This window comes from Maniola jurtina, chromosome 10 (assembly GCF_905333055.1).
Source record: "Maniola jurtina chromosome 10, ilManJurt1.1, whole genome shotgun sequence".
In the NCBI taxonomy this organism is placed as follows: Eukaryota; Metazoa; Arthropoda; class Insecta; order Lepidoptera; family Nymphalidae; genus Maniola; species Maniola jurtina.
The window spans coordinates 3,041,538-3,067,495 of NC_060038.1; the positions used below are offsets into that span (position 1 = coordinate 3,041,538).

General features: G+C 32.6%; 1 protein-coding gene across 6 annotated transcripts in view; it reads right to left on the minus strand.

Annotated features, from left to right (window-relative positions):
* Positions 1–5,241: 5,241 nt before the first annotated feature.
* LOC123869027 (chaoptin) overlaps positions 5,242–25,958 on the minus strand; it is a 69,513-nt gene continuing 48,796 nt past the window's right edge. The window contains exons 5-28 of one of the 6 annotated variants that reach the window (XM_045911749.1): positions 24,784–24,954; positions 21,640–21,848; positions 20,244–20,398; positions 20,011–20,113; positions 19,454–19,654; positions 19,031–19,170; positions 18,272–18,310; positions 17,411–17,630; positions 17,102–17,323; positions 16,774–17,015; positions 16,510–16,682; positions 16,301–16,342; positions 16,066–16,147; positions 15,791–15,956; positions 15,444–15,586; positions 15,119–15,260; positions 14,188–14,316; positions 12,362–12,559; positions 11,815–11,958; positions 11,533–11,673; positions 11,180–11,422; positions 10,433–10,668; positions 9,662–9,788; positions 5,242–9,218 (exon numbers count right to left, since the gene is read on the minus strand). In XM_045911749.1, coding sequence (XP_045767705.1) covers positions 9,114–9,218; positions 9,662–9,788; positions 10,433–10,668; positions 11,180–11,422; positions 11,533–11,673; positions 11,815–11,958; positions 12,362–12,559; positions 14,188–14,316; positions 15,119–15,260; positions 15,444–15,586; positions 15,791–15,956; positions 16,066–16,147; positions 16,301–16,342; positions 16,510–16,682; positions 16,774–17,015; positions 17,102–17,323; positions 17,411–17,630; positions 18,272–18,310; positions 19,031–19,170; positions 19,454–19,654; positions 20,011–20,113; positions 20,244–20,398; positions 21,640–21,848; positions 24,784–24,954 — 3,773 coding nt within the window. In that variant the 3' untranslated portion in view covers positions 5,242–9,113. The remainder of the gene's footprint in view (positions 9,219–9,661; positions 9,789–10,432; positions 10,669–11,179; positions 11,423–11,532; positions 11,674–11,814; positions 11,959–12,361; positions 12,560–14,187; positions 14,317–15,118; positions 15,261–15,443; positions 15,587–15,790; positions 15,957–16,065; positions 16,148–16,300; positions 16,343–16,509; positions 16,683–16,773; positions 17,016–17,101; positions 17,324–17,410; positions 17,631–18,271; positions 18,311–19,030; positions 19,171–19,453; positions 19,655–20,010; positions 20,114–20,243; positions 20,399–21,639; positions 21,849–24,783; positions 24,955–25,958) is intronic. The other 5 variants (XM_045911750.1, XM_045911751.1, XM_045911753.1 and 2 more) reach the window with 5 other exon arrangements.

Consider the following 25,958-nt stretch of genomic DNA (forward strand, 5'->3'; position numbering starts at 1 on the left):
TTTGTGCGTACAATATGACAATCATTACATGTCACTTTAATGCCAACTCTACGTGACAACGGTGACAATTGAATGGATCCAACTGTAAGGCCGCGATTATTACGGTTTTGTATTATTAACCGACTTCAAAAAAGGAGGAGGTTCTCACTTCATCGAAATCTTTTTTTTTACATTAATAATCATTTAATAATAGACCATATACTTACTATTTAAAAATTCACCGATTCACTGCTTTACCTATATTTTTGTTAACTGCGAACTTTCCTTGTGTGACGTGATGCTTTGGTCTAAGGTAAAACGGTACCTATGCCTACTTACCTACCTTAAAAAGTGAAAAATTAAAATGGGACCATACAGCCGTTCGTATGGTATTTTAAAAAAAAAATCGTAGCCCAGGTTTCACTCGGGATGTAGTGTATTCTAACGATACCCCATACATTTTGTTCAGGCATTAAAAAGTTATGGTGGAATGAAGAAACTCACATTCATACACTTTGAAAAGTGAAACATTAAACTCGCATTTTTTGGGGCGTCATGTAATATAAAAGTCATAAAGTTAGTCGGTAGCTACCTACTCCAAATGAAATTAAATACAATTGCTTTACTCAAGCAGCTTGATCTTCAATTTGCTCAACTTGTACCTACCTACTTTAGAAGGCGGTGTAATAAAAGGGCAGAGATCGTTGGGTATTCCAAGTCCGTCACGTATTCTTCAACCCGAATGTAATTCTAAGAAAACTTTGCGACTGTGGCATGAATTCAAATAGACCATTATCATGGCTCGAGCTTTTGTATCCGGCTTTGGTTATATTCTTAGATCACGATCCTTGTAATGGGCTAAGTATTTTCATTTTTTCTTTATTTTTCTTTTCTTTTTGAAAAGCCATGCTAATCATGATTAATACTCCCCTTTCCCCTCCAATTAAGCGTAAAGCTTGTGCCAGGAGTAGGTACGACTATATTGCAACGGGTGGGGTTTGAACCACCGACCGTTGAGCTATCGAGGCTTTGTATCGAGATTCAAAGGACATTATAAAAAGAACTTTGGGCTTTAGTGCTAATGTCTAGGTACATTGTATAATCGAACCACGATGGATCGCCAAGGTCTGCATTCCTACATAGCCGAAATCCCATGAACCCGTACGAAGCGATTTGCTTCCTCGTTTCTATTACGCACTGCTAGAATATGGAATGCCCTATCGACCTCCGTTTTTTGCGCTAGCTATAATATTGGTTCCTTCAAAAGAAGTGTGAATAAAACCTTCTGTGCAGGCGCGCTCCAACTTAGGCTGTATCATCTCCTGCTTGATGTGATTGCAGCCAAGCGCAAGCCCATTTCGTTATTTAAAAAAACTTAGATAATAAAAAGAGTCACTCAGAGAGCGAAGAACGACAGTGATGTTCGGAGTTTTTCTACGTTTCAGAAAGAATCCGTAGAAGAACCAGAGTAACCAACACAGCGCATTGGGTTGCGAAGCTAAAGTGGCTATCGGTGGAACTGTATACCTACCGTATACAGTTCAACGAACAGATAAACAATTTTGTCAACATTCAAGTAACTTTCTCACAAAATGTCTGTTCTTTGTCTTGAAGCAGATGTCCTATTGAGATGGACTACCTACTTTCATAAAAATCAAATTACTTATTGCAAACCATCTGGATATTAATTACTTGGAAGAACTAATAAATCAACGGCAAGACTGTTAATCCGATTAGGGAGACCCAAGAAAATTGTTCTAATCCATCGGAAAAGAGTAGGAAATAGTCCGCCAGTCTGCAATTCTGTAATTGGTGGATAAAGTAGGTAATTGCTTTTTCCAAGATGAATTGCAGAGACCAAATTTTGATCTGACGTTTAAACATGCAACTTACTTTGCTTTTTGGACGGTCAAAGTTTAATAGTACCTAACCGTAACGTTTTAACCGCCTGCTGTGCAACTGGACATACCTAGGTAAAAAGTTCTCTCCAATTTTTAATGACTTTCAAACTTGGATGAAGGATTATATACTATCTCTATGCTTTCAAACGTCTGTCAACACACCTTTAGCCGTCTATGTCGACAGCTAAGACTGGTTCTACCATCGATGTATATGGATGGGCCCTTCGAAGAAAAAAAATGCGCTCACAAGTTAAAGAGAATTGGCAAAAGTCTCTGCATCACGCATCAGTCGGCCGCACACGCTTTATCGTATCGCACGTGTTTTTGACTGTCGAAAATGCCGTCATGTGCGGTCAAATCTTGCAAAAACCGTACGGAAATCCATCAAAAAAAAGATGGAATAACATTTCACTCGTAAGTATATCGTTTTCTCATTTAATTTAACGTATAAGCTGGGTATATTTTTAATTTTGTTATGATTAAATATTTGCCGCAAAAATATCGTACAATTGGAATACAGAAAGAATGGAGTCGTGTTATTTTTTTTGAAGTAAAACTTTTTATTCGCGTATGACAGACTACTTATGATCATGAATATATTTAACTATGATTGTATGTTTGTAAGTATTTAACTATGTATGTTTGTATATAATTAACTGTTTTACTATGTATGTATATTTGTACTAGTAGACTAGCGATGTTTCCGATATTCGCATCCTCACCCGCAATTGTGAAGGTTACGCATTGATTTGGGCATCCACATCTGCATCTACAATAATAATAATCAATGCGGATAGTCACGCGGATGCGGATGTTGCAAGTCGCGAAAACTATATATGTATGTTTGAGTGTATACATGCTTATATGTATTTTTTATGTATTTAACTACTAGCCGATGCCCGCGACTTCGCCCGCGTGAATTTAGGTTTTTTGAAATCCCGTGGGAACTCTTTGATTTTCCGGGATAAAAAGTAGCCTATGTGCTAATCCAGGATATTATCTATCTCCATTCTGAATTTCATCCAAATCCATCCAGTGGTTTTTGCGTGAAGGAGTAACAAACATACACACACACACACACACACACACATACAAACTTTCGCCTTTATAATATTAGTGTGATGTATCTTTATGTATGTGTTTAACTATTTAACGATGTGTGTATTTTGTATGTATACGTCGTACGTACGACGTAGCTATATTTTAGCGATTTTGCAGATAAAATTGACGAAATATTGCACAAAATAGCTCCATTCCATCCTTGTTCTTTTTTATAGTAGAGAGTTGACGCTCGCGTCAAATTCACTGACGAGTTCAATGACGTAATATTTATTTTTTTATAGGCTCATTTTTGTAAACGGATTTATATGGGAATGACTTATCCTTATACATCGATGGGTTCTACACAATAATTTTCACGAATTAATTAATTAATTTCATTAATGTAAATTAATGTTGGCGAGCGTGTGTCAAGGTAATCCCTCTTAACTAGTTGTACACAAAGATTATTAATTAATTAGATAAGTAATTCATATTACGACCATAAAGAACCAAGTCATTTTTGTAAAATAGGTATATATTTATCATCATAAACCTGACAGTGGCATGTGCCCAATAAAAACCTAATAACATGTTATATGACAAAATGGTTGAACAAGTAATCTAGCGTGTGACGGACTGATGCCCCTTATCTCATTTCGAGCCAGCAGGACACCTCATTCAATTAGGTACCCGCTGAGAGCGTTTGTTGATGAAACACACCCAGAACTTTTCATATTCGTTATGTTATTGTGTTAGAAATAAAAATAAAATTAATCGCACCTGCTTGAATTAAACAGCAAACACAATTTTTAGGATTGCTATTTTAATACAACAGGCGCACTGAACAGGTTACTTGTCGAGTAATTAATGATATGGAAAAAATACTAATAATGGTGGCATTTCAATGGCTTAACTCTCTAGTCCTTTATAAATACTTCCATTGCATCCAACGTATTACAAGAAAGTTAATATTATGTGTGTTTTATACATGCAAAACCAAAATATGCCTTAGTTGTACTGAATTTAGCTGGGAACACGACATAAGCCACACAGTCACAGCACAGGCAAGGTCATTTCTAATAACGTACGGATTTCATCAACAGCATCATCCATATTTATATAGTAATGAGGCTTGTACAAAAGAATAAACCTAAATAAGATGCTTTCACTATAGTGACAGAAATGTTTATAGCCAATATATTTTAACAAACTAAATACACAGTAATTGTAGAAAATGAGCAAGTCGAGATCAAAAGAAATATGAACCATATGAAAATATGACTTTTATATCCAAAATAATTTCGTTGATCATAAGTGGCTATAACTTACTTTACTGTTATGAGAAATAAACATTGTTTGTGTATATCGCCTACGCAATATATATTTTGCAAAATTATACTATTCCAACCCTTCTCTACCAATTCTGATTCTTAGAACCTTACACCACCTGAAATAATAGAAATGTTACGAGTTCTGAATAAAATCACAGGCACTAAAAATCAAAGCACTTAAGTGAGAATAATAATAAAAACAATATGATTATGGGTTAATGTAACACCTAATATTAACGTAAGGAAATGGATCAATAAAGTGCTTGCTTATCATTGCATACTAACGATTCACTTAATTATTAAGTACTTGATAACTGAGCTTTGTGTCGAAAACAACATATTTGTGAATATTATTACTCAACTACGGTAAGGTATTCAATTCGGTTTAAGTGCTGCACTTAGTTTAATTATTGCACGCTTGGTTCTTCCAATGAAATATCAAAGTGGAATCTAAATTTCGGTCATTAAGTTCGTTTATCCAGACTCAAAGTTAATTTTACGAGACAGTTTTATTAAAGGTCGTTATGATATTGTGACCGATAAATTAGTAAAACAGAAATTATTTTGTGTGTCGCTAATATATCCATAGAAATTGATTATGAAAGTTGTCACGTCATAATTTATTTTTTTGATATCTACAGATTGCCTACAGAATAGAAGGTATGTATTATTCTCATCTGAAAAATCCTCAAATATGAAATGTTTATGAATTTTGTTTAAAGCCATCGAGATCAAACACTATACATCTGGTGTAAGTTTTCAAAGAGTAAGGTAGTGCGCAGTTTATTTCTGATTGGAACATAATATTATTATTATTGCAATGTGGAATTTTGAGTGGATTTATCAAAGAGAAAATAACCACTAAGGGATTACCAATTTTTTTTATATGGGGTATCTCTATCATTAGGTAATCTCTGGCCTGGTAGGTACTCAGAGCAAGGTGAGAAAAGTAAGAAGAAGAAAGATAGGAGAAATTAGACAAACATAAGTATTAACTCAATAATTTATTTATATGCTAATAATTCAATGATTACTTTTAAATTCACACTATTTAAAAAGTTGTTTTAAGTAGTGAAGACATTACAATCCTTGCCCTAATCCTTTTCAAGGTACATTTACGACAAACCCATCGACACATCGAGACTAATATCCATCGGTAGCTTCAATATTTACAACATTCATAGGCATTATAAATAAATAAATAATAAGTAATAGATTCAGTTATTATTTTTTCGATAGGAACTCGAGCATTTAATAAACATCATGATATACAATTTTGAAATACCGCCTCCAAAAAACAAGACGCTTTATCTCTCAAACACAAAACACAAAAACATATTTTTGGATCCTCTTTAATGGTTAAGCACCTTTTAGCGTTTGTGAAGTGCAGAAATGTAAAGCATTATAAGAAGTATTTTTAATTACGTCATCTTAAAAGTAAGTGGATTACATTAGTGGCCATCTATTTTTTCATTACACGAAGAAAAACTAGTATCACTGGTATATTTGAAGATTTTATCTCAGTTTTCTTTATGATATGACTCAAGTCATTACTTTTTAGAATTTTATTTTGGGTGGCTATTATTTTTCCTGAACATTTTTGTAAATGCATCAATAGTTTTGAAACATGATAAAATTTAAGTACATATCATTGATATCTTCAAGTATTTAATCCCAGTTTTGTTGATGAGTTATTTTACTAGATGTTTTGTTTCGGCTAGCAATTTTTTTTCTCTTCAACTGTTTTCTGATTTTGTTCAGTTTTGCAACATGAAAAATTTTGGTACCATTTTACCAAATGTATTCACTTGATTCATCAAATAATAGTCCACTATATTAGAATATAATATTAGTGTTTATTTAGCTCATTCAAGATGATTAAATACAAAATGCTCGGACAGTTTTTATCGAAAAAATAATATTTTTCCCGAGTATTTGATAAAGAATATAGTGGTAATTTTTAAATATTTTAAAATTATTAAATTTCATTATTTACTTTAAACTATTTATTGGCACTAGCTAATTACTATCACATTCGGATCTTGCGTATGAAAATAATATGGAAATATCGAAAGTATATATTCTATACTTCACAACAAATTAAATTTTAAACAAGTATATAGCTTGGTGTCGAAGAAAAATCAAATAAAAACCGTAACTTATAAAATAACATGTTCAAACAATTAATTATATTAAAGCCTTACTTTAAACGAATAAGTATCAATGAAGAGAAATAAATTCTATACTAGATAAGAAATTAGAACTTTTTGGTACATGGTTGCAACCATTACTAACTAGGTAATATTACTTGAAATTGCCGAGTTTGTTTGTAAGTTAAAAACTAAAATAATAATGTTACACATATGTACGTAAATGGATTCAAAATTGTCTTATTTATATATAAGCTCAAACACTGAATTTAATTTTACTTTTATTCATTTGTTGAAGTAATGAGGTACGCCTACGAACATTATTTAATACTTTTGTATTTATATTGTAATTTATGATTGTATTTTTAACTTTCATATGACTTTTTGGTTTAGTAAAAGTCAGTTACTGAAGTACCTATCTTTAAAGATTTTTGTAATTAGCAAATCGGCAATTTCAATAAAATTGACATGCTATTCAGGAATCTAAAATCTTAAAAGCTGTATCCACTATATTTTAGTAACCATTTTATCTCCTGCTATACAATTCCCATAAAGATTAGCAATATTCATTGTAGGCTTATCAAAAATAGAAGGATTAAAGTTATATCACAAAATATATTCATTGTCACAACAAACGATAACGTTTTGTTTTCATTACCACAATCAGCAATACAATTAATTTCTGTTTGGCAAACAAACGAATACTTCATACGAAATAATCTTGCCCAGAATAGTAATTGCTAATCATATAATTATATATTTTTTAATAAAGGCATCAATCGATGATACAAATTATTTAGATATTAGATCTGTTGTTGTTGAAATCTAAAACATAAGACTAACTGCTAATGTGTAAATATTATAAGTAATATTTCATTAAATTTAAGCACATTTTGAATGCATGAAACAATGTAACAATGCTTTATGATGGTATTGAAAACAAAATTCAACATGTAGGCCTGACACCATTCATTATGGACCACTGGAAAAGAGGTATTCCATTTATTCACCCATTTTATTAGAGTTTAATCAAGCTACTGACTAACATGCATTTAGCTAGAGACAAAAATGTATTGAAAAACTAATAATGTGTAAGGATATTAAATTGTTTTGAGTGACGTAAAACATAACCAAAAGGAAAATATAATTAAGTTTCATTATTAAACACTAATATGTGGTCACAAATATCGAAAACCACGTTACTAAGCACTAAATACATGTATTATAACTGGAGTAGTCAAATTCAGTCAGTATAATCCTAATTAATGACATATATTACAGCATGATTTGTATAATATCCATTATATTAATAGCTACTAAAGTAGAAACATACCTAGATGATAAAATATTTTCAAAAGAGATAACCAGATAGACTTTGAAATAGAAACAATCAAAAAGAGCGTACACGTTAAAAGCAATTTTATTCAAGATAAACTCTGCGTAAAAGTACAATTTGTCAATAAAGTGTATAGGTAAAGATTTATGTTTACGTATTTTATGAAATAATATTATGTTTGACGATGAGATAAAAGGACTTCTCTTTAAATAGCTACAATTATAATGAGGCTAAATGTGTTTTACAATATAATCTCTAAACTGAATTGACAGTTCTAAATCTAATGCTATGTTTTTCCACATGATCTGTCACTTTAGTTAAGAGATTGTGTACAGTATCGTTAGCCACAATGTCTGGTTTTAACAAAGTTAGCTACTAAATAAGAAATAAAATCACATCCAATGACAATTTAGGTGAAATAATGAGTGATGATTATTCTAATACACAAACACATATAAATAATATTAATCTTAACAATGGACGAACACATGTCATTCGAGCGAATGCAGTCTATTCAGACAATTTAATGAAAGTCATTGCTTTTAGTGAACTTGTAAGTTCAAATTGCGACTGTAAGATCACATTAAGTGCACTTCACTCACAATGCTTACTTCATTTTACTTACATTGTATAAAACATTACACATATTAATTGCAAGATTATACGTAAAATATAATTAAAACCTTAATACATAAATAAGTAAAATGATAATTTAATCTATTTTATTGCTACTCCGTGGGGAAGCTATAAGGTACTTAAACAAATTAATCCAATTTTTGTTATTAAACGGTAACTTTGTAAAACAATTCATTGAGATCACACATCGCTTTCAGAATATTGATAAATCACAATTTAGTAGACTTCCACGTGATTTTATGCAATCAAGTCTCTCTTTTTGTAGCAACGTACACGAATATCTTCCGTAGTTCACAGTCGACCTTTACAGCAAATACCTCCAAAATCACTACACTAACTAGGATTTGGCTATTCAGTATCGTCCCAAAATTACTGAGTAGGCCACTTGACAGGTACAGTATAAGCAGTTGATGAGATATCACTACACCATCTCACTCATGTTTCTTTAGTATTTTCTTTATCAAGCAGATTTTTAACTAAACTTAACTTTACTTGACTTACTTTATATTATAGTTAAATTAATTTTGTAATCTTTATCAATCAAATGTCCTCTTAGACGCCCCGCAGTTGTTCGAAATCACTTTATTTTACTTGAGATGACAATTTGGATCTTATTTATCAGGTTTAGTTAAAAATCATTTTACTTGCTTGTGTTACACTTCAAAGTCTAATTACTTTCATACACCTTTGCTATAACAATGTGAAATTCTTCTGAGATTCGAAACAGCCAAAATAACCCTCAAATATAGAGGCACGTCAAAACTGCCGTTAGTATAACAACGTAGAAGTTAGGAGATCCCCAAAATCCTTTGCTCCAACTGCAATCTAGATCTTTTGCAATTACCTACGAAAAAGAAAAAATAAGATAAGTCACTATTTTTATTTTGATATTTTTTATGTTGGCCTGTAAGTGGGGAGTCTTGAATTTTCACAGCTGACTTAGTCTGGCAAACTTTGATATCTAAATTGAGTGTCTGGTTGCACATACTGCTACAATGTAAGTGGAAGATTCTGAATTCAATACCTGGCAAAGGCAATCTGGAAATTTATAATTTCTAAATCATCTCTGGCCTGGTTTGGCAGAATTCTTTGGCAGTAATTACTTACTGGTAATACCGTGCAGCGTTTTGGTACGACGCCACGCGTAGAAACCAATAAGTGTATCAATTAAATAAAACTGCAATAATATCTCTTCAGGGTAGCTTGGTACCATTTCAGACTACATTGCTACTTACTGCAGTCAGATCTCAGTCAAGGGCTAACTTGTCATCAATAAAAAAAACTTACATCACTAAAGGTCCTGTTGTAATGTGAAGGGCATTTTGCAAAACGGACATCATCTCTCGTCGCTACACATTCTGATGGGCTCTCGCATAGATATTGTCTTCGCTTACGATCCCACGCTTGAATCCACCTGTTAAGTAAAATTAAGTTTAATTTTAAAGAACGTGCCAGAAAAAAGGAACTCGATAGGAATGTGAAACTTTCCCGTGGTTTAAAAGCTTTGCATTAGTTTGAATTGTACGTTATCATTCCGTTGAAATTGGTGACTGATTTTTCAGCTGCTTTCAACTGTCTGATTGAATTAAAATTTTCTAGACACGTGTAGCTTGGATGACAATAGATGATTATGGTATTATTGAGCGTCATTGGTGATGGTGGGGACATTGGAACTCTGTTGGAATATGGCGGGCTGTTGAATTTCTACTCATTCGTTTCACTTGAGTTTCATGAATCATCAACATCATTCTTATCTATCAATATCAATTAGACATAGGTCTCATGTATGGACTTCCAAACGCCACGGTTTTTCATGAAGATTTTTCAAAAAAATTATGGACCGGAGATGAAGATGTAAAGTGGACACTGGAACTGCCAAATAGACTATTTGAGAGTTGGCAGGATAGTTGTGTTATGACCTATTTACATATTTTTGTATTCAAGAGAAAATTACAACTTTTCTTAATACATTAAAAAAGCTTTGATTTGGAAAGTTTTTTTGCACGTAACTTGTTCTGCATATATTTTCATAGTATTCATGAAAGATCTTTTTCTTACCCAATACGACAATCACAATAAAGAGGGTTGCCCGCAACAAATATATCATGCAGGAACACTGAATTGGGAACACCAGGCCATTCATTTCTAGCAGGGTTAGGTGCTCTCGTGATTAAATTGTCTCTCAAGTCCAGGGTTAAATTCTCAATGCGACCTGGTCTCCAGAATATCTCGCCTTCAATTTCCTCGATGCTTGTGTTGAAAATTGTCAGCGTCATCGTTTGGGACATGACACCCTTGAAAAACATAATGTTAAATGAATAATTAATAGTACAAATATTCTGATGGTAAAAAGCTAAGATCAAACGTAGGTACCAAAAACTTCCAAATTCTATTGCTTTAGTGAATAAAAATTACGCTTATCTATCTGTCCAAGATTATGTCCGCGTGGATTGACTAAAATCTTGTCAAAAAAATGGTTTCTAAAAAAATTGGTTGTCTGTAAAGTCGGTTTACTGACGATAGTTGAACGTGACAACAAAGGCCGATTGTGCTTCTTTGTCGCTCGTTCCGCGCTCTCGCTTGCACTTCAGAAAGCCTTACATGGAACGCCTCAGAGCGAGGTAACGCCGCATGAGTCATGTTTTTTCGTGCGTGCAGCCGGCTCTATCGAATTATAAGACGTTGTCACGTCAAAAACAAACAGACAGAGTTTTTTCGCTATGAAGTTAATTTGGATTTGTCAATGAATAAAGATGAAAGCTAAGAACTTTAAAACGAAGACAGAAAATCGTATTTGGTACTTACGCTTAAAACATGTTGTGAAAGAAACTTCAAAGCCTTTCCAGTTATGGTAATATTGTTCAGCTTGGAAGGCAATTGTCCAATCATTTCTTTGCCAAGATCTATTTGGTTGTTAGACACTTGTATGTATAGATTTTCTAAAGCGTAGTTATGTGTTAGGATTCTGGGAATATTGAAATCCCTGATGTTTCCATTGACAGAAATTTTTAAGGTTCTTAGTCCATACATTTTGCTGAAAACGCCATGCTATAACAAATAAATATTTATTTAATCATAGATAATGCCTCAAATAATGGTGTAATAACAAAAGTTATAAAAAATCGTACTATTTTAAAGTTAACGATCAGTTAACTTACCTCCAGAATATTTAACCGTAAATGGGTAACGTCAAGATATTCCAGGCGTGGTGATACTCCATACATACTCGTGTTCATAAGAGCTGGTATAGGGTTACCAGATAAAGACAGCCAACGGAGGTCACTTAAAGAGTGAGTTGCCTAGAAAATAAGTAAAAAATATATGTTTTTCACATTTTGTTTTATGGATACACAAAATCACCATGTTGCATTCTGCTGTAGCTAAAAGCGTTACTTATAATTAAATTTTTTTTATTTTTTAAGACAAAATTATATGTTTACCACAGGCACGGTTGTCAAATCATTGTATGAGAGGTCCAGGGCTCGAAGACGAGTTAAGTTTGCTGTTATGTCCGTTGGGACTGATGGCAGATTATTGTATGATAAATCCAAACTTTTTAGCTTCGGTAATGGCATCGATGGCACCTTAAATGAAATACGAAATAATAAATACTACGCCAAGTCTTTCTTTAGCTTAAAAAGTAACTTTCCTCTGAAAATACTTTAAGATGACGAAATATTCGATAGCTATGATTTAACTCATTTGAATTTGAAAGTAGTAGACACTTAATATGAGTATTGAGAACTCAAACAAAGATTTTCTTTATTTTATTTAGATATGTAATATGATGTTGTAGATATGATAAAACAATTGCGCCTGATTGAATTAAGTAGCAAACTACTATCCTTTGAATTGCCATTTTAAAATGGCAGGCGTCCGAATACAATTGGGTGGGTTGCGTTTGACGTTAAAATCAAGGAATCAACGTCGCTACAACACCTATAATAGAGATTATAATTTAAAGAATAACAAGTAGTGTATGCTTACATTGGTTAAACTGACGTTCTTAAGGCCTAAATGTGACAACCTTCTTTCCAGTCCTTTGAAGATACTTCCACCTCTTTCACCGTTTTGGAAAGGTGTATTCATGCCTAGATCCAACCAGCGCAGTCTAGGCAATGCTGCAAATGAACCGCTTTCCACTCGCACCAAATGATTGTCGGAGAGATCCAACCAGGCCAAAGACTAAAAAAAAAACAAAATGTGTATTCCTAGATGGCAGCATATTAGCAAATAACAATATTATCTAAAGCTGGAAGTCAGCTAAAAATGATTACCATAGTAAATAATTATTAGTTAGCTCAAACTTTTATTTTGTTAAAGCATTAAAATATGTGAATTTTCAGACATAATACTAAAGTTGTTCGCCGATATTTTTGCTTCTTTTATAAGTAGGTACCATAAGATAACAAAATAAAATTTAATATTTTGGTTTGCAGGCATATCAATTTCCGAATGCAAGCTACAATCAATCAATTTCCGAAGCATTCTACTGTGCATTTTCTCAATTAGTGATTAAATTGTGTGCAATTACGACTCAAGCAACTGACTACACAATAAGCAAAATAAGTGCATCAAAATTTAAAACAAAACAGACTAAAATTGTCAAATTATGAGTTCAGAGTTCAGACATCATATCAAACCGCACGTGTAGAACATTTTTAAATTACAATATTATTAAATATTTCCAAGAATCTACTTAGAATTCTTCAAAGAAAAATATAAGATGTGCAGTGGTGTAGTGAATACGATTATCTGAATCTGGCCTCACACGAATTATAATAGAAAAGTTACAGATCGCGTAAAACTTCTACGCTAAGAATCACGGAATATATCCATTTATCCGGGTAAAAGTTTTATGACAGCAAATTAAGACGGCGAAGACGTTTCTCTACCTATTCCCAAGTTCAGAAATTCATAGAAGTTTTTCGTGATCTGGACTTCCTACGAGATTGAAATCGTATTCTGCGTAATACGCGACAGAATCAGTTACTCATACAAGAAGAAGTCACAAAATGCAGTTTAAAATGTGTTACGATTTGAATGTCGTAGCGAAAAAGTAGTCAGAGCCCGGGTTCTATAACTTTTTTGACATTTAGCGAATTTTTAGATTTGACAGCAGTTTTGCTATGACGCAGTTTGGACAGCAGCCTACAGTATGATGATCGCTTTATGATTGGCTGTTGCTCACTCACTATTGACTGTAATAACGTACCATTCTCTAATATATTGTCAAGTAAGGCCTGTGCTTGACGACAATCATGCCTGACGAAAGGCAATGATGAGGCCTAAGTTAAGGGCAGGCTCGCTTGCCTAGAACATGCCTATTCAATCTTGCCTTGAAAGTACGTACATAAGACGTGGAAGGAAATATGGCTGCCAGAAGGGCGTTTAGCTATTTGCACCTTAGCGATTTTTATTAGAAACGTTGAACAAAAATATTTGTGCGGCCAGATTGACTCTCGACCGCATTTAAAAATGCTAAAGGTCACGGTTTTGCGCAATTCTATGGTAGAACGGTAAATATTATTTTAGCCAAACAACGATATTGCAATTAAGTATAGCAATTTGATAACAAAGTAGAAAAACTCCTGGTATACAAAGTTCATATTTCTTATTTAAAAAGTGAACAGAAATACGTACGTTTGTGTATGACACGCATTTGCGTAGCGCCATATACTACATAAATACTAGCGCGGTCCAGTCTATAGAAGTCATTTGATAATCACCGAGCTGAGGAAAAATCGCTAAATTTCAAAATAAGCTAAAGAAGCAACGGGTAATAATTAAAGTATATACATAGGGCGGTCTACCTTAAACAATATATTCTGCGGGTATTGCTTTTTTTGGTGGAACACCCTGGTGTGATCTCGCCTAGCCGTGTGGTACATGTATTCGTCGCTGTAGTCGGGCTCCTCCGGCCAGTAGTCGCCCGAGTCGTGCTGAACATGCGGGACACGCCACATTAGCATCTACCACACCTCACACCTCACACCTCACACTGGCAACACATAACAACTGCTATCTATTGGTTAGTAACGTTCACTGAGGGTGTTACGTACTGTTTCATATCCTGTACGTCATTCTTTTCAGTCTTTTCTCACTTAGATTAGCCTTCAAGTATCGAGATTAATTAATAGACTTCTAAGAGTTCTAATAACATTGATCTAGAATTTCCTTCCTCAGAGAAGAAGTTTATTGAATTTCATTTTACGTGGAATTTATTTTATGTAATATTTAAAATGCAACACCATAATTTTTAAGCACAGGTTTGATTCGTATTCTATTAAGTGCATAGATAGGAAAGAACATTACTTTTAACGGATGAAAATAATATGTATCAACTATGAATTTCCAATATGCAATCTTCTTATAAAACCATGTCACCATTTGGACAAAAAATTCAAATGAAATCCCAAAAAATTATGCAATGTGTAGCTTTTAAAATTCAACGCAAAGGATATTAAACAAGTAATAATTTTGTTAATATCTAATTATTTTGTTTTACAATAGATTTAAGATAAATACAATCAAATATCACAATAATATAAATAAAACATATCAAAGTACAAGTCCACTCAATTCAAATACATTACCTTAAAACAATTTAATTACGTGTGGCAAAACTTTCTTTATCATTTTATTAATCAAGCAGTTAGTATCAAAACTACGTCAAAATTTTGTGTATGAATATCAGTTATACTGTATAAAAAGATCAAACTAATAATACATTGATGGGCTTACTCTAAATCTTTGGACCAGATCTGCAATAGCCACGGCTGGTATATGATTCCCACTAAGGTCTAGTTCAACCAAATTAATGGCCGCTGCAGGGGATAGACAATTAGTCGGTATTCTTGACAGTTCGTTTTCAGAAAGATCTAACCTGTTGATCATACAATTAGATAGTAAAAGTAGGTTTTTAAAAGTAGGTATATTCCTCTGAGAGACCAATATTATCATATTATGATCCTATATTACGAGAAAAGTTAATTGTGTGTATGAAGCATTTCATTCATAAATATTAAATAAATTGTTGATTTATTTACCAAAGAAACAAAAATTTTACCTTTCTAAAGCCGGTGAAATAATGAGATTATCCGCAATATTTCTTATGTTATTATCAGAAAGATCTACCGAAGTCAATCCATGCATGTCATGAAATACCTCTACCGGCATTTCGATTAAATAATTATGCGATAGGTCTATAATCTGAAATATAATGTACAACACATATTAGTCATCTTGATCATATTATGGGTGTATAATTATTATAAGTTGAAATCATACTTCTGAACCATTCAAACCTAAAAGGAAAGGAAAAAGAGATAGATAGAAGAAAAAACAGAGAAAGAAAGTAGAGAGAAGAGTAAACTATAGTTTAGTCATTAGAATGTCGTTATAATATTAACTTACCTGTAAATTCCTCACTTTCTTAAAACAATCATATTCCATATGATATATTTGGTTATGTGACAAGTCCAAGTATTGCAACATAAGCATAGAGCCGAAAACTTCCCTTGTAATGTTTCTAATCAAATTATGAGACAAGTAGAGTTCTGACAAGGTTAAATCTGCGTGTCTGAAAAACAAAACGTATTTCATCATCATAGATACCTACTTATTACGTAATAATGATAATATCTCTAGATATTTCAAGGGCCTTTACAATAATGAAATATATTATATACCTGAAGTAGTAAGGTGCAATGTAAGAAATGTTGTTATGTGATAAATCCATGACTCTAATATTAACTGACACAGTACCGAGACCTGAAAAATATAAATTGTCTTATAAATGAAAAAAAAAAATAGATCATATTCTTGAAGTCTAGATAAATCTAGTCTTTCTTAAATAAATTACGTAGGTAACAGTTGAAAAGGTTGCAATATAAATAAATATAAAAAAGCAAAATATAAAATCACCTCTTTCTATACGTAGAGGACTGGGATCCTCAGATACTAATCCTGTGATTAAAGCAAAAGATAAGACAGCGTGCAATGAAATAAAAATAATATTAGTAAAGAAAATCACAAAGAGAAGAAATACGTTAAAATAAGATTTAAAAAAGTGAATATTATTGAAATCAATGAAGTAAAATGATTAAACGAAAATTATTACATTCATTACTTACTCTGCGCTTTAGGTGGAGGGTAGAAGTTCGACGAATAAAAGCTGGGAGCATTTGAATCCGCCAGTGCAATTATTCTGTTGTACGAAACGTTGACTTTCAATGCCGTAGCAGATCCCACTTGGTCAAATATAGAGAATTTAAAGGTCTCTAACTGGTTAAACGAAATATCCAATCTGAAAAGAAATAAAACGCATTAATAGTATATTCTTAATACCTTGTGAAAGTTAATTTACTAATTCCTTCGTTTTTGGATGCTTTACTTACTCTTTCAAAGCTGGTAAATTCTGAAATGCCTCTTCGCTAATTTCAGAAATAATATTTCCTCTCAACCTGATTACTTTCAAATTATCCAAACTTGTAAATGATCTTCTGTGAACAGTTTCTATCAAATTGTCCTCTATCAAAATTTCCTGCAGCTCTCTTAAGTTCACGAAAGTATGCATGTCAATCCTTTGCATTTGATTTAACGACAGGCACACACTTTCTAGCTCTTTATGTATGTCAGTCTACAAGAAAAAACAAATACATGAAAGCCAATAATAATCAAATACTTAACAATTTTTTTTGTAGGTATGCATATTATAAATATTACCTGTAAAGTTCCTTTGGAAAAGTGTTCAATAAAGTTGTCTTGCAAATTAAGAGTTTTTAATTTATACAAAAAGTGGAATGAAGTATCAGGTACATTTTTTAATTTGTTATTGCTCATGTCTAGATTTTGTAACTCTATTAGAGCTTTTAATGGTTCAAATGGTAATATTTTTACTGTATCTGCCAAACCATTTGCCATTTTTAACGTGGTTAAGCTGTGTAACTGAAATTTAAAAACACATGAATTTTAATTAGGTCCATCGAAAGTGAAAACTAGTTGAACTAACGACATATTTTTTGTAGTTTTTACCTCAGCAAATGCATATGGATCAATGTATTCGATATTGTTTTCTGAGAGTTCTAACGTTTTTATCGTACGAACGTGTTGAAAAGCACTGGCTTCAATTCGATTGACCGTGCTCCCGATGATTCTTAGATCTTCCAAATCTACACCAAATTCAAGAAAATCTTCTGAAGTTATACTTCGTCTTATTAATTTACTGACTGATAAGGATCGAAGCGAGCGCATCCTGAAAAAGAAAAATTTGAGAAATTGCATAGACATTTTGAATAAACATAATACAAAAACCATTAAAGTAAGTATTTGAACCCTTGGAAGTTTGATTTTTTTTGCATTTACACAACCTAAAAATTGCTAGTTCGATCAATATTCTAAATACGACAGTAACTAAATAACATCACCATAACAAAAGTAATGGCAAATGAATACCTAACGCATCATTTTAACTCAAGTTAAAGCAGAAAAATAACAAAAAATATTGATAAATGATTTGAACGAATACCTCTAACAATCTAAAGTTTTGTGTAGAACATGTCGGTGATCGTGTTGTGAATGATTATTGGTAGGAACAAAATAAATCCGAGTGGTATTTAGTTGTATAAAGTACAAGAAGAAAATATATAACACAAACATAAAACACAAATTGTATAACAGCCCAACTGAATAGTAATAATAGCAGCAAAAACATTCATGTTTCATGATAAATATTAATAGAAACTATATTATTTGAAGAAAATATAAAAACGTGCAAAATGTAACTGCATTTAACAATAAAAAGCAGTTCTACGACATCTAAGTTGCCATTAATAATGTGATATAGGTACAACGGAAAAAGCCTCAAGTTGGTACAAATAACATACCGTAACTTACTTGCTTTGATAGCGGCAAAATTCAATGTCTGACTGGTTTCTGCAATAAAAATGTAATAGCAGTCTTGTACGAAGCTATATTTCTAGAGAAAAATCTTTATACTATCGACCTACAAAAATCTATAAATGTTCAAGCTGTGCCATATTATTATGTATTTACTAAAAAAATTACACGCACAAAAAGTATTTGTAAAAATTTAAAAACTAGAATTACCTATTCTATAAAAATTCCAAATCTAACTAGATTCAAGTACACGTTATAAGTGCTAAATTTCATGCAGGTGAAGAAACGAGTTAAAATGAGGGTAGAAAGATTAAAATTATTATAGAGATTAAACAGAAAAAAAATCTGTCAATTTTTGCAGGGCAGACTTTTTATTAATTTTACTTTTAGGCAAAACCTAATCAAAATCAACGCTGTTAATATCCTTATATAAGGAAAGTAACACTATTGTTTTATTCGAAACAAAACATTTCGTAATCTTTGTTGACTAAGGTGGAGTCTAACTAAAAGCAGTCGAAAATTTTCTCAAAATTTTAACAAAGGATGACTATTGCCAAAATACAGATCAAATACAAACTAAATAATATACTTGGTACTTATCACAACTACAAATTCTTTACCTTCTAGTTATAATCGGAACAACTGGAAACAGTTTTTAGGTTGTGTAAATTTTATATGGATTGTTAGTCTACTAAGAACTATTTAAATTATTATTGTTCTATTTTGTCAGTGTTGTTTGTTCTCTCCAATACGAACCTCCGAACGTCTTGCAAGCTCATTTCCAAAGAAGAAGATCCGCTGATGTCCAAAAAGAATAGTTTGTATTGAAAATGATTAACTGCTGGTGATTGATACTGTTCTGGTGGGCTGTTCGTTGCTAATAAGTTGGTGTCCACCTGAAATGGAGTGTTAAATTAACGTTCGATTTCGTATTTTAACTATAGTTGTTATTATACTATATATAGCTCGTTGTATTATATAGTTATTTATTTATTGCGCTGTAATAGCTTATTCGGTCTATTATACATTTTCATTTGTCTAGTATCCAAAGTTCGTAGATTTATTATGGCTTTGTACAAGTGACATTTTCATCTTCTATATCAAATTCTACATGATCACACAAGAGGAAATCATAATAATCAATATCACTGTCAACAGTATTGATGAGATTGTCATTACCTTATTCTCTCTCAGGTTCAAGAACCGCAACGAATCCAATTTGTTCAGCATGAATTTGGAAATCATTGTCAAGTTATTCTCCGAAAGATCTAGATATTGCAGGCTATTCTCGAGGCCGGCGAAGGATGCTGGAGATAGATCTGAGATGCCGCAGTCCCGGAGGGATAACGTTTTGATCTTTGCATTGCGGAACGCGTCTTCCTGAAATTTTATATTTTGACTTTATGCTGTTATCAAAGAGAAGTTCTTACTTTCTTGAATAATTTTTCACTATCATCATGCTAAGTTACAGAATCTCTTTGTTCTTCATTTTAAGTTTAAATTCAATATTTATTATGTATTCTAATAATATGCCATAGTTTTCTTATTTTATCTAGATTTCTTAGAAAATCATTACCATTATTATTACAGTTTATCTCAATTAATACAAGGCATTAAGTGGCAATTGTTTTATATTGAAAACAATGTAATCTTTAACGTATTCCTGGATTTATGTTATCGATTCAACATAATTTTCTTTGATATGGAATTGAAAAAATATGTTATATATAACTTACTCTGATCGAGTATATTGGATTTCCATCCAGGGTTGTTGTGTTCAGAACGTTGAAATGCTTAAAAGAGCCCGGTAGTATAACCCTTATATTGTTCTCATCCAATCTGAAAATTAAAATTGTTTCAATGAGACCGCTTAGAAAATATATATAAGATATGAAAATTATGAAGAAAAATTCAATTCAACTATTTATTCAAAATTGATTCTTAAAGATCTATCAGATGATACACATACTTCAAAAGATCCAGTGACAGTTTGACACCATTCAAGTCGTGAGCTGGAGGTATTTGCTTGATAAGATTGTTGGAAAGATCCAAAACACGTAACAGTCGCAGCGGGGATAGCTCCTCGTAAGGAATCAATGTGAGCTGATTGTCTCCAAGGAGAAGCTGAAACAGTTTTGGCACTTAATCATATGTATCTAAAAGCAACTAAATTAAATTACAATAATTTATGTATTGCAACTCGTGTCAAGTTTAAAAATAGAAAACCAGTGGTAGGCTTAACTGTCGTAATAGACAGTTAACTCTACCACTGGTTTTCTATTGATAAAAAGCACGTAGGAAATTCAGGAGTAACTCTTTACTATTGTTTAGTAGTAAAGTATTGATTTATTTAGTGCACTATGAAAAGTATCCAAAGAACAGCAAACGAATAACAGCCAAATTATTTTTTTCATTGATTAACATCGGTAACCAATCGAAATGACGAGTTTAAGCACTAAATCGGGTGTGATTCGCCGATGTAGATGTCAAGACCACCATAACTTTGTATTTTTAGAGAATTTTTCATAGTTTAAAACTAAATTAAATATCTACTGAAGTCGTGGACTTAAGTCTAAATTCTGTTCACCTCTCAACTGATAACAATATTCATGGCTTCCGTTAGTTCCACAGTTCCCAAAACAAAAAGCATTAAAATCTCTTCGCCGCTGTCCGTATTTTCACAAAATAAATTCTAAAATACGCTCCCGCGTAAAACTGCTCTACCTCCCAATTTAAACAAGCAAAACTTTTTCGAATTCATTATTTCGCAGTTTATATTGCATCATCAGAGTTTGTAGAGGAAAATTTTTGAATATATTTTCTTTTAATATCGTATTTTTAATGCTCATTATTTTAGTGGCTTTGAAGCATGGAGTGAAAATAAAGTTTTCAGAAAATGTTGTACCAAATGTGATTTTTAGCGTTTATTTCTTCTACACTATTCTCGTTTACTGGCAACATTATATTCTGAACTATTATAATATTATGATATTTTCAAATAGCCCCTTACTCTCACATATTAATTTTTCACTCATATTACAGTTCCTTAAAATGTTCATTAGAAGTATATAAAAACATCCTTAAAATTAATCACTAACGCAAATTGTGATTAACGAAAAGAGATCACGACCTTTAACACTGAACTATTTAAAACGCAGAAATGGAGTACTATTATAAAATGATATTATTTTGATGGTTTTATTTAAAATCGGTTTAATTTAAATTAAAACTACGAGATCTGTTGAGATAAAAGTTGGTCCAACTTAGATCGAAATCGATGCACCAGAATTCGGGATATTGCGGGCAAAGCCCAAGACACAAAAAATAGCACGACAAACAAAAGAGAAATTGAAACTATACTTTACCTTGCTCAGTCTGCTCATACCATCTCTAAAGACCCCACTGTCGATCACAGATAAATGGTTCCCATGTAAGTCCAATGTTTCAAGCATCGGTAGTCCAGAGAACGCATCGAGGGGTAGACTGGCTATCGAGTTGTCAGCTAGGATGAGTGTTTGTAAGGTATTCTCTAGACCTAGCCAGTTGTCCCCTGTTACATCTGTTATTTCATTTCCTGGAATAGAATTTATTAAATCAGTACCACATCTTACTCTCTTCTCCATCAAACGTATTACGCGAATCAATCTTTTTTTTGTTGTTCTAGAATCTAGATCTTAAATGAAGACAAATATTAATTAATCTCTTCTCTATCTATCACCGAAAACAAATAATATAATAAACATAAATAAATATTTATTTTGAAAGTAGGTAATATGGCCCATAAAACATTTTAATTTCAGATCAAATTTTGTATAACCCAAGTTAGGGCTACGGATGTTCCCTTGTCACAATCAGATGACATGATCAGAGCACAAAAAAGCAGTTGTCAGAGAAGAGAAGAAATGGATAGTCAAATATATCGCAACACTGTGAAATGATCACGACAGCCGTGCCAAGCGTAAGAACAAAGAATAAACCGCGTCGGAGATTCCTTTATGGAGAGTATTCGAATAAATAATTATTGATATACTTTTAATAACAGGTGTAACATTAATTGCATTATGTAAGTAGTTTACTTTAAAGGAAGAGTTTACTTTATCACCCACGACTCCCACGAGCCAAAATAATGAAGACCAAAAGGAAGAGTTTACTTTATCACCCACGACTCCCACGAGCCAAAATAATGAAGACCAAAATAAACTGAAACAGTAATGACGTGGGAAACGTCCGATTAAATTTTATGCTTATGCCTCGCAGCAATTAAAGTAATTCAAAAGCTCAATAATAATATCTTCAAGTAGGTGAGTACTTATAAAATATTCATAATTTTACATTGTTATTTGCCGCAGTCAGTGTTCACGTTGCTTTGTGGAATTAATTACTTGACAAGTTTAATGGCACTTCGGAACAAAGGCGTCATAATGTAGATACTGCTTAAACAAGAACAATTTACAAGTTAAGCAGACAAGCAAAGTATTAATTGATGCAAACGGACGTTAACAATGCAAAGTTTGGTTTGCAAAGGGACTTTACTTTTGCTGATAGTGAAAATGATATCATTTTACAAGTGTAAATTAAAAATTCATAACACCCCCGACGATCCAAAGTATTTGAGTTTTCCAAAACATTATTTTCAAATAAATTATTATGTATTTAGGCAACGTCCATCTTGACAGCTTGACATTTGTCTATTGACATAATATTATGAACCTAACGGTTATCTAACCTTCTTTTCTACAAGAAAACTAGAAAAGAGCTGATAACTCTTAAACGGCTGAACCAATTTTTTTAGATTATAGCTAAGAACACTCTCGATCAAGCCACCTTTCAAACAAAAAAAACTAAATTAAAATCGGTTCATTCGTTTAGGCGCTACGATGCCACAGACAGATACACAGATACACAGACACACAGATACACACGTCAAACTTATAACACCCCTCTTTTTGGGTCGGGGGTTAAAAATAAAATAATATATATCTGATGCTAAGACAAACCGTCTTAACTCCCTAGATAACGCGAACGTTAAGTTGATGATGAATAAGTATATTATTTCTTTTTCAGGTTTGCTTTTCCTGCAGTAATGTTATCATTGTTGGATAGATGTTCCACCGTCTTGTTTCTGTGGCTATAGACCATAGATTTGACCATGTGTGACCATAGATTTAGTAAAACGAATTCTACCATCTATAGGTACTATATCCTACAATGATCTTAAGTCTATCATGACTGAGAAGTTGCAATTCGGAGTTTTCATTGTATTGTATTGGACCGTAGAAGTAATTAATAATGATAATAATCCATCGCAAGGTTTGAATCAAATACATGAAAGCAACTTAAAACCTGTTGGTTTCTATCAGATAAATCTTGCTCAAAATAAACGATTCTTTGCCAAGGAACTTGAAGGAATTTTTGCATCCAGTTTAGCTTTCCTACAGAATTTTCCGCATTTCTTTCTCTGTTGAATTCTAATGCACTTTTATTCCTTGCTCATTTTTGAGAGTACTCTATCGAAAATTCTCTCTCACTGATTGCCAACTTTGCATCAGGAATTTTTATACTATACATTAAAATATATATAACTAAAGCGGGCCACAATATCTACAAATAAAAAATATAATATTATGAAGTATGTATTAGAGATTATGAAGTATATTTCGGTTTGGTTTGGGGATAATGACATCTGCACATGGCTGCTTTCTAAATCAAATTATGGGTAGTGAGAAAGACTTATTTTGTTAGGTTAAGAATTTTGTTGTATTGTTGTATTTAATTAGATTATTATAGGGCTGACATGTACTTTTGAATGTATCAAAGCCCTTAAATAAATAAAGAAAAAAATAATACCAGCAACTCCCTTTTGCGCCGATTCAAATATACTTTGAAACAGAAAGAAAAGAGATTATTGCAATTACGAAAAAATTCAAAGCTTCAAAATTAAGCAAACAGTGGGTACGAATATGCTAAGTTGAAGGAATTTTAAATGAACCAATCAATTAGTGGAGTACGTTGACTTAGATCGTTTATTGAAGAGGCCAATATGGCTGATTTAATATTTCCTTATTAAATTCCTTTGGGTCTTTGCGTACATAACAAGCTCTTTGTATGACCTAGTATGTGTTTCACGAAAGATCTACGTCTATGTGGCTTTTAGGCTATTTTTACCGATATTTCCTTTATTACTTTTTATTATTTTTCATTTAATAAAATTGCTGGTGACCTTAAGTAGCAATCATTTTTAGTTTAAAGTTTTAACCTAGACCTTAAAAGCAAGCGTAATATAAGAGTAGATAATTTTTATTTATTTCATTTAATTTAATAGGAAGCTAACGGTATACAAACACATAATATACTAAGAGACATTAAGAGATAATAATATAACAATAGTCTAATGAATGGAATTCGAAACTACGGATCTTTCGGATTTAGTCCGTCTCCTTATCATTGAGCTTATTATTTGGTACTGTTAGGTACTTTAATTTTGGTGCTGGTAGGTTATTCCTTCTTACCTGTTAAATCAAGCAGCCGCAACTTCTGAAGGTATCGCAGAGCACGGCTCGGCACCTCCGTCAGTCTGTCTTGCTTCAGTTCCAACTCCCAAAGCGTGTTGTCGAGTCCGTAAAATGCTTCTTCATGGATGTTCTCCAGTGGGTTTTGATTTATTGCTAGCCTGTATAAACCTGGAATCCCAAAAGTAGAGGAATTGAGGACAAAAATATTCGTGCAATAAATGCCAATAAGATCAAAAAATAAAAAAGAGCTAAACATAAGGTCTTAAAGGCTCAAATTGTCAAATTGAGATCCTAAAAATAAAGATCTGGAACAATTGCTCACAGCCACAGAAACTGGATGAAGCATTTTTGCCAATGACCGACGATACGAACAACTAAGTTTAACAATTCATAGAAAGGTGAGAAAGCTTTACAAGATTAAAGGTTTTGAAACTAAAACCGTCTTAAACCCTGAAACAAAACCGTAAATCTCCTTCAACGAATTTCTGTAGTGACCCAACTAACTAAACTAGAGCGGTATATCGGTAAAGCGAACACTATCAAAGTTTGTCACCGAGATTGTGCTGTCACCACCACCTGGCTCTTGTTTGAACAGTTAATTAAGAGATCGTACTAACATGTACGTTGGTTGGACTAAGCAAGCTTTGGGTAGATTTTAGAAGCAAACTGTTTGCTTCAAAATAATTAAATTTTGGCTTCAAGCTAAATAAGCACAAAATAGTAAAACCGAGCTTAAAACAAAATTATAACGATACGATAATAATCACGAACATTTTCTTTTTTCAGTGACAAGCCCTTGTCTTATCTCACGTGCTGGTAAGTGATGATGCAGTCTAAGATGGAAGTGAGCTAGCTACTAGCAAAAACATTGAATTATTATGTAGGTAAGTGTTTCCCTACAGACCCCAAATCGGTTACTACGTTTCGCCGTTCCGGAATGCTAAATTGCTTGAAAGCATGCCTTGCCGGTGGAGTGGTAAGGGGTAACTTACCATGGCCTAAGCCTAAAGGAAGCCAGGTAAAGAAATTATAAATTATCCCTATATAGAATTGACACCTAGTTATAAGATCATAACGCTCTCCAAAAATTCCCGGTAGTTGCTCCTTAAAAATACTTATTTATATTTATTGGTGAACACCCAGCCAGACCACAAAACAGCAGTAAATTAAAT